Source organism: Ranitomeya imitator, chromosome 9 (assembly GCF_032444005.1).
Source record: "Ranitomeya imitator isolate aRanImi1 chromosome 9, aRanImi1.pri, whole genome shotgun sequence".
Lineage (NCBI taxonomy): Eukaryota > Metazoa > Chordata > Amphibia > Anura > Dendrobatidae > Ranitomeya > Ranitomeya imitator.
In genome coordinates, this window is record NC_091290.1 from 53,762,921 (window position 1) to 53,778,229 (window position 15,309).

Below are 15,309 nucleotides of genomic sequence, written 5' to 3' on the forward strand. Positions count from 1 at the left end.
AAATAATAAAAAAAAGGCTGATAATCAAAGGGGCAGCGATACCATGGTCCGAGTAGAGTCACAATATACGTAGGTATATAAATGGATGATTATAGGAAAAGAAAAACTGGGGGAGAAAATATGTATATACACACCACACAGAAGGGGGGCTGTTATAAGGGGGATCAATATACAAAAAATCTACATGGAAATAGAATATAGAATATATTATCAGGTTTTATTGGACGTTATTGATTGCCGACCATTTGCATTTATCTGTTTTCTATATGCATATCTTCTGTGGCTGGCAGTATCTATAATTTTTTATTTAGACCCCTAATCTTATATATTGAAATTACCACTTTTTACTATTTGCACAAGCACTTTATATTGCCCCGCTGATCATATATCTCTATTCATATGAATTATAACAAAACTTTGTATATTGAACATTCCTTATGACAGGCCTCCATGTGTGTGTGTGTCTGTATATATACATATATATTTTTGCTCCCCTCCAGTTTTTCTTCTTCTATAATTATCCATTTTATATACCTACGTATCCCATGTATTGTGACTTTGCTTGGACGTGGCAGGCACTATGGTGTTGCTGCCTTATCAGCCCTTTTTTAATTGCATTTATTTTTCTCTGTTTTTATGAAATTATAATACAATTATTAATACATTTTGATATGTTCTGGTGTCCATTAATTCTTTTTTGTTATTCTTTGTAGTGACTAGCAAGATGCCCCTTTTTTTTTTTTTTTTTTTTTTCCAATACCTGTTATTTATGGATGGGGAGGGTGAAAGGAATTGTTAGGAGAGATGATCTGGAAGCCAGTGTGACCAATTTGCTAGCAAATTACATTCTGCAACATGGCTTCTATTGCAAAAAATAGAAGTTTTTTCTGCTTCTAATTAAAAACTTAATTGCATTTCAGTAAATTGTCCCAGAGGTGTCCATGGCCCTTTCAGCCTTTTCTCTCTGAGGCCGCTTCTACTAAATGAGCTGGTGGTCTTCCCGTTAGCTGTATTCGGATGCTCCCTTACCTGCCTGTTGGCTTGGCACCTTTATTGGTGACACAACTTCGTTACTACATAATTTAGCACTGATGGTGGTCTCCTTCTGGGTGCACTGGCCAGCATGCCCAGTCACCATGTCCTCCTTGTCAGGCATACTGGTCTTTCTGGTTTGCAGAGTAGCCCTGTCATTACATCGCCATTCATGTACTGAGCCTTGCTATATAACATGACCCAAACCTGAGTCCTCTCCAGAAGGAAAAACTCCCGAAATCAGCCATTTCTGGGTTCTTTGTCCTTGTCACTGTGTCAGTATGGCTTAAACGTTCTCCTTTGGGGGATCCCCGAAATACAGATGACTCTCTGCCTCAAAAGTGTCGCGCCCAGCCAACTCCTACCCTGCTCTGTATCAATAAGGGTCCGAGACTTCTGAATCTGATTTCTGCAGACGGCGGCCTTTTCCTTCTGCAGAAGACTCTGTTTTGGCTGAATATTCAAAGACAAAGCATTGTAAAGTCTTGTCTAAAGTCCACTTTAAGGGAGGATATTAGCGAAGGGAATGAGGATGTCGAGTCCATATGGGTTGAAATTCATGGAGGGAAAAATGGTAACAAAATTCTCATTGGGGTCTGTTACAAACCCCCAAATATAACAGAAACCATGGAAAGTCTACTTCTAAAGCAGATAGATGAAGCTGCAACCCATAATGAGGTCCTGGTTATGGGGGACTTTAACTACCCGGATATTAACTGGGAAACAGAAACCTGTGAAACCCATAAAGGCAACAGGTTTCTGCTAATAACCAAGAAAAATTATCTTTCACAATTGGTGCAGAATCCAACCAGAGGAGCAGCACTTTTAGACCTAATACTATCTAATAGACCTGACAGAATAACAAATCTGCAGGTGGTTGGGCATTTAGGAAATAGCGACCACAATATTGTGCAGTTTCACCTGTCTTTCACTAGGGGGACTTGTCAGGGAGTCACAAAAACACTGAACTTTAGGAAGGCAAAGTTTGAACAGCTTAGAGATGCCCTTAATCTGGTAGACTGGGACAATATCCTCAGAAATGAGAATACAGATAATAAATGGGAAATGTTTAAGAACATCCTAAATAGGCAGTGTAAGCGGTTTATACCTTGTGGGAATAAAAGGACTAGAAATAGGAAAAACCCAATGTGGCTAAACAAAGAAGTAAGACAGGCAATTAACAGTAAAAAGAAAGCATTTGCACTACTAAAGCAGGATGGCACCATTGAAGCTCTAAAAAACTATAGGGAGAAAAATACTTTATCTAAAAAACTAATTAAAGCTGCCAAAAAGGAAACAGAGAAGCACATTGCTAAGGAGAGTAAAACTAATCCCAAACTGTTCTTCAACTATATCAATAGTAAAAGAATAAAAACTGAAAATGTAGGCCCCTTAAAAAATAGTGAGGAAAGAATGGTTGTAGATGACGAGGAAAAAGCTAACATATTAAACACCTTCTTCTCCACGGTATTCACGGTGGAAAATGAAATGCTAGGTGAAATCCCAAGAAACAATAAAAACCCTATATTAAGGGTCACCAATCTAACCCAAGAAGAGGTGCGAAACCGGCTAAATAAGATTAAAATAGATAAATCTCCGGGTCCGGATGGCATACACCCACGAGTACTAAGAGAACTAAGTAATGTAATAGATAAACCATTATTTCTTATTTTTAGTGACTCTATAGCGACAGGGTCTGTTCCGCAGGACTGGCGCATAGCAAATGTGGTGCCAATATTCAAAAAGGGCTCTAAAAGTGAACCTGGAAATTATAGGCCAGTAAGTCTAACCTCTATTGTTGGTAAAATATTTGAAGGGTTTCTGAGGGATGTTATTCTGGATTATCTCAATGAGAATAACTGTTTAACTCCATATCAGCATGGGTTTATGAGAAATCGCTCCTGTCAAACCAATCTAATCAGTTTTTATGAAGAGGTAAGCTATAGACTGGACCACGGTGAGTCATTGGACGTGGTATATCTCGATTTTTCCAAAGCGTTTGATACCGTGCCGCACAAGAGGTTGGTACACAAAATGAGAATGCTTGGTCTGGGGGAAATTGTGTGTAAATGGGTTAGTAACTGGCTTAGTGATAGAAAGCAGAGGGTGGTTATAAATGGTATAGTCTCTAACTGGGTCGCTGTGACCAGTGGGGTACCGCAGGGGTCAGTATTGGGACCTGTTCTCTTCAACATATTCATTAATGATCTGGTAGAAGGTTTACACAGTAAAATATCGATATTTGCAGATGATACAAAACTATGTAAAGCAGTTAATACAAGAGAAGATAGTATTCTGCTACAGATGGATCTGGATAAGTTTGAAACTTGGGCTGAAAGGTGGCAGATGAGGTTTAACAATGATAAATGTAAGGTTATACACATGGGAAGAGGGAATCAATATCACCATTACACACTGAACGGGAAACCACTGGGTAAATCTGACAGGGAGAAGGACTTGGGGATCCTAGTTAATGATAAACTTACCTGGAGCAGCCAGTGCCAGGCAGCAGCTGCCAAGGCAAACAGGATCATGGGGTGCATTAAAAGAGGTCTGGATACACATGATGAGAGCATTATACTGCCTCTGTACAAATCCCTAGTTAGACCGCACATGGAGTACTGTGTCCAGTTTTGGGCACCGGTGCTCAGGAAGGATATAATGGAACTAGAGAGAGTACAAAGGAGGGCAACAAAATTAATAAAGGGGATGGGAGAACTACAATACCCAGATAGATTAGCGAAATTAGGATTATTTAGTCTAGAAAAAAGACGACTGAGGGGCGATCTAATAACCATGTATAAGTATATAAGGGGACAATACAAATATCTCGCTGAGGATCTGTTTATACCAAGGAAGGTGACGGGCACAAGGGGGCATTCTTTGCGTCTGGAGGAGAGAAGGTTTTTCCACCAACATAGAAGAGGATTCTTTACTGTTAGGGCAGTGAGAATCTGGAATTGCTTGCCTGAGGAGGTGGTGATGGCGAACTCAGTCGGGGGGTTCAAGAGAGGCCTGGATGTCTTCCTGGAGCAGAACAATATTGTATCATACAATTATTAGGTTCTGTAGAAGGACGTAGATCTGGGTATTTATTATGATGGAATATAGGCTGAACTGGATGGACAAATGTCTTTTTTCGGCCTTACTAACTATGTTACTATGTTACTATGTATGTATAGGGCGACTGTCATCCTGTCTCATCGTTTATTATATGTATTCTGACTATTTCTTCTCGTGCACTAGCATGGTCTCCGGGTGCTCATTATTAGCATGGTCTCCGGGTGCCCATTATTAGCATGGTCTCCGGGTGCTCATTATTAGCATGGTCTCCGGGTGCTCATTATTAGCATGGTCTCCGGGTGCTCATTATTAGCATGGTCTCCGGGTGCCCATTATTAGCATGGTCTCCGGGTGCCCATTTCTATCTCTATGGGCACACACCGAGGACTTGATTCCTTGTCTCTGGGTTATATAGCTCGTCAAGGATCCATTTCCATCATCCACACAGCGGCGTTTGCTTGTTTTTGCTGTAAAATCCATGGAATCGTGGTCCAGTAATTCTAATCCACAGAGAAAGGGTCATCAGCACACATACCACGTGGATCCAACTTCATAGCCCATGTTTCTTTATAGTAATGAGCATTAATGGAAATCCGAAAATGACCTATTTAATAAAAATCTGAATTCTTGCACATTTCCATACTGGCTACTGAGCCCAGTACTCACACCGCCTGTTCTTTGGAGCAGCCAGTAGAAATAGGCTCTGATCTGGGCAATGGTGACTTGCAGGGAGTGGGAGGAGGTGAGCTGTGACCATGTGTCATGAGTGGTGGATCCTGCCTATCTACAGTATAATGTATACGATGATGTCTCATAGTGAAAACGTCCGATAGATCTTCTGTACATCAACTGATCTACATGGTGGCTATTAGAGCCCTTACTTCACAGGTTTTTCTTGTTGGGTGGGATGTCTTCTGCTTATTGTCTAGTGTACTGACGTTGGCCGGTAGAAGCCTGTTCACATTGCATTGTTAGCGGGAAGTCTTCACATACGAGGGGCTTCATTTTCTACTTCAATAGATTTAATTCTAGTGGCCAGTAATGAAAATCTCTGCAAAAACCGGACCCAGATGATCGTTCTCACAGATTATACTCCTGACATTTTGTCCACATAGGGTTGTTATGTCCGCACTGAGTTTTGTGACTTGTCTTTGGCGCTGACCCTGGGCCAAATTCCACATAATGGGAAGCGCATCGCAAGCAGAGTTGAATAGGAAACACCTATACTACATGTTGCATTTTTTTTTTCCCTGCTCCTATCGGAGTGCACTCAGACAAGAAGAAAAAACACCACCTTCTGCGACTGCATGTCATATTCGGATTGTATGCACCCATGTAATCCTATGGCTGAGTGTGAAACGTCGCACTGCACTCAGATATCACCCGAGTGCAGCGCAATTCCCACCGACGCTGGCAATGGAGGAGACTGAGAAATTACTTTCTCCGTCTCCTCCGCAGCTGTGCTGCGACTTTCTCATGGGAGAGGATCAGAGCACAGGGCACTGACCCTCGGATCACTCTCGTAGCCGAGCTGGATCCGAGGGTCATTACCATATTGCATCCGATGCTATACGCTCCTGTGACTCCGGCCTTGTACTGACTCTTCTCCCCCAAAGCTGCTCGGTTCCCCAGCTCTATGACGTGCTGCCTGCAGGCTGGACGGCGTTTTCAGAGTTACAGGTACTCTATAAACTAGTATTTCACAAGGAATGTCTGAACATGCAAAACGTCCTCTGTCCCCTTTTACTTTCCCATTTTTCAGACTGTTCTAGTTTTTTCTTCCTTGATATATTATTATTTTTTTTTTTTTTTTATAAACCTGAGAACTAATTTCCCCTAATAACTCTGCAGCACCAGTGCCTAGTACAAAGCCGCCTCCAGGACTGACCCCGTTTGAAGTTGGCGCTTTGTTCTTTTGGCCCGCCGTTTCAGCACTGTCACCGCTAATAAGGAATCCTATTTTTCTGCAACATTTTTCTATGAAAAGAAACTTCTATGGAGTAAAAGTTCCTTTTTTGTTCATTGACAGATCAGAATCTAAAGTTTGATCTGTTGATAAATCTTTTATTTTTTTTTTCTAAGAGCCTGAAGCATGGACAGTAATAACCGAGACTTTTTTCTCTTCCTTCTAGGTATGCCATCGGTTTACAACCCAGGAATGCCAATGACTCTACCGCAGCCGGCTGTGAACCCACAGCACCAAACAAGAGAAGAAGACCTAAAAGCCCTCAAAGATATGTTTCCAGGCATGGACCAAGAAGTTATTAAATCCGTTCTCGAGGAACATCGAGGCAACAGAGAAGCAGCAGTCAACTCCCTCCTCCAGATGGCCGAAGACTCTTAGTGACAATCTCGCTCTGCGGCTCCCCTTTCCCTGCCAGCGTCCTATATGACTTGCCAAGATGGAATCTCCGTTGATCCTTTTTTTTTCTTTTTTCCTCCAGTCCTGAATTGTTCTTTTGCCTGTTCATTGTGCGCTCGAGCAATCTTCACCACCACTACGAGATTTGTGAATTCCCTTCCATTATATCTCGCCCCGCAGTACTCTTATTCATGGAAGTGCATGTACTCCAGGCCGCTCTTCAGCTTACCCTACCGATATCGTTTTACAATGGGAATGAATGGTAGTACATGTAAGCTGTTGTTGGCCTGTGTAGAATGTGATCTGTTTTATGTTTTTAGTGAAAATGAATATTATATGGCTAAAGTCCGCCAGAAGGCGGTATGTACCGATTTATGGGCTCAAGCGGGGCTATATGCCACAGGGGCTCATTGGCCCGGTATCCACCGTTCAAGAGAATAAGAAACAAACTCTTAAATATATATATATTAAAATGCTTAATGTAAAGGTTTTTATTCAGTTATTAGGTCTGATCTCATTATGGTAAGGTACAGATCCTCCATGCAATCATTTCTCCTGCTACCAGGAGAGCCTCTCATTCTGCTGTATATGCAACAGATACAACTATGCAAAACCCAAATGTAAGATCGGCGCACAGCCGCGGCAGAGCACTCGTCCTCTCGTTAGTCTGCTTGAGCATGTACATTTGTTTTTCATCGATCTTGCTCCTATGAAGCCAGAGCTGTCAGTCAAAGAGGAGATGGATGGGAAACAAGTAGGTGGGAAGGTGCGCTGAACTGTTTGGCCACACCAAGGGTGCACAGAGTGCCTGTGCTTTGTTTGAACAGTCGTTTTGTGCTGACACTTAAAAGTAGCCTCCACACAATCCCCTGATATCTGCCATCAACATGAAAGCCTAATTGCTTTTTTTTTTTTAATGCAAAATTTTCTTTCCTTTTTGCAATAAATCTGAAGCTTGTGGAGCGACACTGGCCATAGATGCATTAATTCAGCTGATGTAGGGGTGTGGATTGCCGACAGTCTAATTTGTATGGATGTCCGCTACCCCATCTAGACATCTATTTTCAGGTATGGCCACCTTTTTTTATTTTATTCAACGCTCATCAGAAACCCTCTTAATGTTTTATGACCCCAGCTTCTTCCATTGTGTGTAATAAACCGCCTGGTCACTGCGCCCTATTAGATTTTATGGAAGGCATAAATGGGGGTTTCTATGATGAACAGAGAGCCATTCTGTGAAAACTGCTTTGATGGACCCCTCACGCCTACGGATTTACATGACTAGCCGTTCTTTTCCACTCTCAAGCTGAAGGGCATCGCCTAAGAGTTGATGGCTGGGTTGTCTTCTTGAGGAGCCCACTTTTGAAGTGCAGTAGTGATCGCTACTGTATTTCTTCCCTGTAAGGAGCCATCTTGATTCTCAGGCCTGGGTACATTACACCTTTCAAGTGAGTGTACCAACTATGTGAGTTATGTTTGTGGAATTCCTGCTGAAATTCTAATCTTACCCTGAACGTGTGAACAGGGGCTTACACATGAGATATTTCACGTTCAGCTGACCACTCTCCTGACTCGGCCAAGCGTTCATGTGGTTTCAATGTTCGGAGGAGAAAAGCCGCTGCCGGGAGCGATCTACCCTGAAAGCAAAGGCAATGTCTCTTGGTATTCCATTAGGTTGATCCTTCTTGTCCCCTTACTTTATCTGTCAGGGGAAGAGTCAGGAAGCCCCCCATAAATATCACATGGCCTGATGGTCAGGAAGAAATTTGTGGGTTCAGCCATCTTTCATTGGATGTTTATTGGGACCTTAAGACAAACTGCTTAGTTTTAACTTGCCTGAGTAGTCGCCTTTACACTCCCAATTCAAAGTTACTTTTAGAAATATACAAAAGCCGAGGTCTAATTATTTTGTTGTGTGCGATACGACCCCTTAAGCTTAATGCGCCTAGCTCTAATGCATCCGTCGGGCACTGGTTATATTCATTTAGGTGTGTTGCAAGTTTTGTCAGATTTGACATGACATGGATATTAGAAAGGCTTTAAAGGGACTGTCGGCACAAAATGACTGTTCAAACCAAATACCGCCGCTTGGTGCTTCATGGCGGGGACAATCACTCATGTATACCTTCCCGCCTGTTGGGTTTCCATCTATCCCCACCCTTCTCTGGCTCTATGAAGCCAGAGCTGTCAATCAAACAAGTAGGTGTGAAGCACCGAGCGAGCGGCTGCACGGTTTGATCAGTCATTCTGTGCTGACAGTCTCTTTTAATCCCAAAAATTAAAAAGCGGTAGCGGTGGTGACTATGCTTTACATTTGCTGTCATACCTCAGAAAAATTACAATCAAAACATAAAATTAAAATTAAACGCAATGTTCTTATGGAAGATTTGCCCATCCCTCTCCTATCTTTAGACTGAGAGGCATATACATTGCTATAATAAAACCCAAAGTTAAATATTTTCTTTGGTCTTACCATATTTATTGCTCTTTTTCTTTATGGGATCCAAAGCTTTACTCCAGTGTTTGCTGGTGCCTGGCAGGGAATATACTAATGGTAGCTTGGTTCTTTGGCCTCTGCTTATTTGCAGAAATGGTTCTGTCCAGGGAATGTGTATATAAAGAGTTCCCCTTTAAGACTGTATATTTTGATGCACATTAATTGCTTTAAGATGGGGGAACAGCGAATATATTATGATGTGAGTAATCTCTAGCAATCTTGTACATTAGGACAGTATTAGTTTTGATAAGTGCTAATAATTAGTGATGAACGAACGTACCCGTATAAAGTTATCTGAGCATGCTCGTGTTCTAGTCCCCGCGGCTGCATGTCTCACAGCTGTTTGACAGTCACAAGACACGCAGCCGCAGGGACTCGAACATATTATTCGAGCACGCCGAAGTCACTCGGTTAGCACGCGAGCATGCTCCGATAACCTTATTCGGGCACGCTTGTTCATCACTAGTAAGCCAGTGGACTGCTGGATCATTGCAAACTACCAGAACGGTCTACATCCAGAAAACAAGTGAGCTAATAATGACTTGTATGTCACTCTGAAAGGGTGGTGGAAATCGAGTCCATCTTCATCGGGATTGAGGAGGTCTTCTGGACTAATGATAATGACGATGAACATGGATCTGCAGCCCGAATACTTCACCTGTGTCATCATTGCATGGCTGCACAGTTTACTGCACCTGTGGCCGGAGGGTTCGTAAAGCTATAGGCAGGAGATGGTTATTGATTTGATGGGGCTGTTTAACTAGGATTAGGGTCCACGTGTAGTTTCGACAAGATTTTGCTTCCTTTGTCTAAAAATAATCGTCTTCTAAATGGCACGGTTTTCTGTTGCTGTTTTGATTACGTTATTTTTACGCCCTTTTTTTAGCATTGTTATGCGTTTTTAATTCTAATACGGGTGTAGCAAACTTTTTTTTGTTTGTTTCCAGAGTGCAAAAAACTGCAAACAAAATCATCAAAACTGCTGTGGCAAGTGTTTTTAAAAGGACTTGGGAAAGCCCATGCTATAGGCATGTTTTCTGTTTGAGAAGTATGGAAAGATTTTTTTTTATTTTTTTTAATGTGTATTTTGTGCAGAAAAAAACAATTTATTAAAAAATTAAAACCCTGCATGCACAGACCTTAGAGGAGTAGTGAGCTTCAGGTGTTGGCATATGACCAGTGATGTGTATGGAAAGAGCTGGAGGGCTGGCTCACTCCATTACCTAAGCCAACCCCATTTTTTTTCAATTTGTCTAAATAGTGAAGGCTGCAGCCAATCATCCTGCTGATTGGCTGCAGCACTTGTCTAACATTGTTTGTCAGAAGACCGTGAGGGAACATGGCCGAGATGAGTGGCGCTGGACCGGGAGATATCTATATTTTTGAATTATAAATATAATATAAGCCGCCCTCTACAAAGCTGAATGCTTAGTGTCGTTTTAGGGGGGAGGGGGGAGTTTGTTGGGTTTTTTTTTTTAAGCCTTTATTGAATGCAATAGATAAGGTCTAGTTTTCTGATGTAATACTGTTTTGTTTTTTTTTGTGTTAAGTGTGAACTCCGTCTATGATGCACCCCACCGTGGAGCTGTGAGGGGTCACTATGAACAACATACTTAATGCCGAATAATTGTGACTTTGTTTATTCATGACTTTTTTTTCCCCCTATATTTTACATCCCCTTTACGTCCAATGTGGGATAAAATTGAAAATGTCCTCTAAATTAGGGGAGTTTTATTATGATTTCTATGATCATAAATTTGAGTCTCCCCGCTTATCGATCCTTATATTCCATCTTGCTTCTTTTCTGTGAACCTTTCTTTTGACAGGAGGGAAGTCCTGATATGCTCCATCTTCTCTACAAAGAAGTAGTAGGCATGTATTAAGGCAAGCGGGAGAAGAAACGGCCATTATTGCCATATAGTGACCCCATACTATATTTTGGTCATGATCTTTTGCCCAGAGATAGTTTGTTCCCTTTTTGACAAGTTCTCACCTGACCACGGCATAGGTCAGACCTTTAGGACCCTCCGAGGAAGGGGCAGTAGGTGCTCCTCTATGCCACCACCCCATTCATTTGCTATAGTAGTGCTGGAGAGATTATTTTTGGATCCAAAAATAACCTGGGTTAATGAGGATCTGACCATGGAACACCAACAGATCTCAAAAAGGGGGCGTCCAAATGCGATCTCTACCGCTCTTCTAGACCATGACTTGAGTGGCGGTCCGCATGTGGATAGATGTGCCAAGGTGGAAAAACCTTTTAAATGGTTATTACGATTGATTAGAAAGGTTTTGCCTCTTTTTTTTTTTTTTTTTCCCCCCCAAAATGGTGCCGCTTTTGTCGATGTCATGTGTCTAATATTGCCGCTCCTCATCCTGTTTACTTAACGATCTCTGAGCTGCAATCCCAAACCCAACCCACTGACCGGAGTGGCGCTGTTGCTGGAGCAATAAAGCAGACCCTGGTTTGTAGATATTCAGGGATCCATAGAAGGGAGAGACGCGTTCTCTGTGCAAGTATCGCTCCCTATTGTTGCCTTAGTACTTTGTGGAAGAATATATTAATAGGAACGTTGTCGAATCAAAGAAATGGCTCCATTTGCCGTCCATCTAGTTGGTGGAAGCATCAGAGAATCACTCTCATCATTGTCCCATTATGTGCAATAAGGAAGAGTCCTGGAACAATGACTTCTCCCAGTGGATCTGCAGGTTTCCCTTGTGTCGGTCTGTTCTCTGCGTCACGGCTCCGCTCTGTACAATGCTGTCTGCAGTCCACACTGTACTTTGAGGTGTATTTTGTGGTGCCTATATATAATGTGTGTGTAACATATATAATGTTGTAATACCTTACTTTACTTTTCCACATGTAAATGGGTTCACATTGTGCTTTTAATGTCTGTCATTTTAATTAGCTGTCCAAGGTAATAAATGGATGATTATACTCTACATTAACTACATTTGTTGCTTAAATTTTTGTAAGGACTTCAAAACAATTTATATGTTCTTTTAAAGAAGTTTTCCCTATACTCCGTCCCCAGGCGTATTTCATTTTCTTTTTTTTTCTTTTTTTTTGTGATAAAAACCTATGCGTTACCCACTCTCCCCAGTTCCTGTGCTGCATCTCCACTAGTACCCAGGGTCTTATTGTCTGCAGACCTGATATCACGCTGACATAGAGCGCTGCAGACAATCGCTAAACATCTTGTGTCCTTTACATGGGCAGAGCCGCTGACCTCACTGATTAGCTGCAGTGCTGTTGATGTGAGGTCAGAGTTGCAGCAGAGACACAGATCTGCACCCGCGGAGAGGGAGTAAAGCTGTTTTCTTAAAACAAACTGCACCTGGTGACGAGTGTTTTTCTGAAAATTGAAAATCCCACTAAGGCCGGGGTCACACTTGCGAGTGTGATGCGAGAAACTCGCACATCAATACCCGGCACTGCCGCCGGCACTCAGACTGGAGCATGCGGCTGCATAGAAATACATGCAGCCGTACGCTCCGGTCCCGACTGCCGGCTGCAGTGCCGGGTATTGATGCGAGAGACTAGCATTGCGTTCAAGTGTGACCCCGGCCTTAAACTGATAACCATATGCACTAATAGGTAATATAGATAACAATGATAGCGGGGGCCCCTGCTCTGGACCACTGTCCATTAACCAGTTCAAAAACTACCAACGTCTTTTAAACTTGGGCGAACCAGAAAAGTTCTTCAAGCAGAAGATGCTTTAGGAAACTGCAGTTTTTATATTTCTGAAATATCATGTATAGCTTGAACATGTGAACAAGTCATTTTCACATATAATTGCATATAAAATGTATATACAGTACAGACCAAACGTTTGGACACACCTCATTTAAAGATTTTTCTGGATTTTCATGACTATGAAAATTGTACATTCGCACTGAAGGCATCAAAACTATGAATTAACACATGTGGAATTATATACTTAACAAAAAAGTGTGAAACAACTGAAATTATGTCTTATATTCTAGGTTCTTCAAATTAGCCACCTTTTGCTTTGACTGCTTTGCACACTCTTGGCATTCTCTTGATGAGCTTCAAGAGGTAGTCACCGGGAATGGTTTTCACTTCACAGGTGTGCCCTGTCAGGTTAAATAAGTGGGATTTCTTGCCTTATAAATGGGGTTGGGACCATCAGTTGTGTTGTGCAGAAGTCTGGTAGATGGATACACATCTGATAGTCCTACTGAATAGACTGTTAGCTGTTTTTTTCTTGCCATAATACAAATTCTAAGTAAAGAAAAACGAGTGGTCATCATTACTTTAAGAAATGAAGGTCAGTCAGTCTGAAAACTTGGGAAAACTTTGAAAGTGTCCCCAAGTGCAGTGGCAAAAACCATCAAGCGCTACAAAGAAACTGGCTCACATGAGGACCGCCCCAGGAAAGGAAGATCAAGAGTCACCTCTGCTTCTGAGGATAAGTTTATCCGAGTCAACAGCAGCTCAGATTAGAGACCAGGTCAATGCCACACAGAGTTCTAGCAGCAGACACATCTCTACAACAACTGTTAAGACGAGACTTTGTGCAGCAGGACTTCATGGTAAAATAGCTGCTAGGAAACTACTGCTGAGGACAGGCAACAAGCAGAAGAGACTTGTTTGGGATAAAGAACACAAGGAATGGACATTAGACCAGTGGAAATCTGTGCTTTGGTCTGATGAGTCCAAATTTGAGATCTTTGGTTCCAACCACCGTGTCTGTGTGACGCAGAAAAGGTGAACGGATGGACTCTACATGCCTGGCTCCCACCGTGAAGCATGGTGGAGGAGGTGTGATGGTGGGGGGGCTTTGCTGGTGACACTGTTGGGGATTTATTCAAAATTGAAGGCATACTGAACCAGCATGGCTACGATAGCATCTTGCAGCGGCATGCTATTCTATCTGGTTTGCGTTTAGTTGGACCATCATTTATTTTTCAACAGGACAATGACCCCAAACACACCTCCAGGCTGTGTAAGGGCTATTTGACCAAGAAGGAGAGTGATGGGGTGCTACGTCAGATGACCTGGCCTCCACAGTCACCAGACCTGAACCCAAACGAGATGGTTTGGGGTGAGCTGGACCGCAGAGTGAAGGCAAAAGGGCCAACAAATGCTAAGCATCTCTGGGAACTCCTTCAAGATTGTTGGAAGACCATTTCCGGTGACTACCTCCTGAAGCTCATCAAGAGAATGCCAAGAGTGTGCAAAGCAGTCATCAAAGCAAATGGTGGCTACTTTGAAGAACCTAGAATATAAGACATAATTTCAGTTGTTTCACACTTTTTTGTTAAGTATATAATTCCGCATGTGTGAACTCATAGTTTTGATTCCTTCAGTGTGAATGTACAATTTTCATAGTCCTGAAAATACAGAAATACAGTTTCTGGGTGGAATCTGCCTCAAAAAAAATGATGTGTGCACATATTCTTAAAGGAGATCTGTCACCAGTTTTCTGCTCCCCCATCTGAAAGCAGCATAATGTAAGGACCGAGACCCCGATTCCAATGATGTCACTTACTGGGATGCTTGTATTGATAAAATCCCTGTTTTATCTGCTGCAGATCTAGCAGTGCTCAGAATTCTGAGCTCTGTATAACCCCGCCCACACACCACTGATTGACTGCTTTCTGCCTATGCACAGTGCACACAGAAAGCTGTCAATCGGTGGTGGTGAAGGGGTTATATAGAGCTCTTAAATATGGAGAACTAGTTCTCTCAGCCCAATCATGACCGTTGCATAGAAATACATGCTGCCATGCTCTGGACGGGAGAGCCGCCAGCCAGTCCTAGCGTTATGTTGTGATCTCCGTCCGTGTGAGCAGTGATTGCACAGTGTCAGACTGTACCCTGGTGTAGACGCACCCCCAGCTGGTAACACCCACTCATGAGTTTATTCATACATTTCTAGGTGGAATAAGGCTACGTTCAGACTAGCGTTGTGCTAGTGTGCGTCGGGTTAGCGTCGGGCGACGCAGCGGCGACGCACGCGTCATGCGCCCCTATGTTTAACATGGGGGACGCATGCGTTTTTGTTTGTTGCGTTTTGCGACAAATGCGTCTTTTTTGCCGCAAGCGTCGGACCAAGAAAACGCAACAAGTTGCATTTTTCTTGCGTCCGATTTTCGGCAAAAAACGACGCACGTGTCGCAAAACGCAGCGTTTTTGCGTGCGTTTTGCCGCGTTTTTGCGTGCGTTGCGTCGCCGACGCAGCGGCGCACAACGCTAGTCTGAACGTAGCCAGCGGAATGGCACAAAGTGGAGTTCTAAGATGAGAAGCTCCGGCATTCTTATTTTACGGGGAATACATGTACTTACTAAAACAGACATGTCACTGGGGTGAGAGATTCTCAT

General features: G+C 42.6%; 1 protein-coding gene across 2 annotated transcripts in view; it reads left to right on the top strand.

Annotated features, from left to right (window-relative positions):
* Positions 1–11,906, top strand: part of TOLLIP (toll interacting protein) — a 46,642-nt gene extending 34,736 nt beyond the window's left edge. The window contains exon 6 of one of the 2 annotated variants that reach the window (XM_069739391.1): positions 6,228–11,906. In XM_069739391.1, coding sequence (XP_069595492.1) covers positions 6,228–6,439 — 212 coding nt within the window. In that variant the 3' untranslated portion in view covers positions 6,440–11,906. The remainder of the gene's footprint in view (positions 1–6,227) is intronic. The other variant, XM_069739390.1, reaches the window with a different exon arrangement.
* The last annotated feature ends 3,403 nt before the right edge of the window (positions 11,907–15,309 follow it).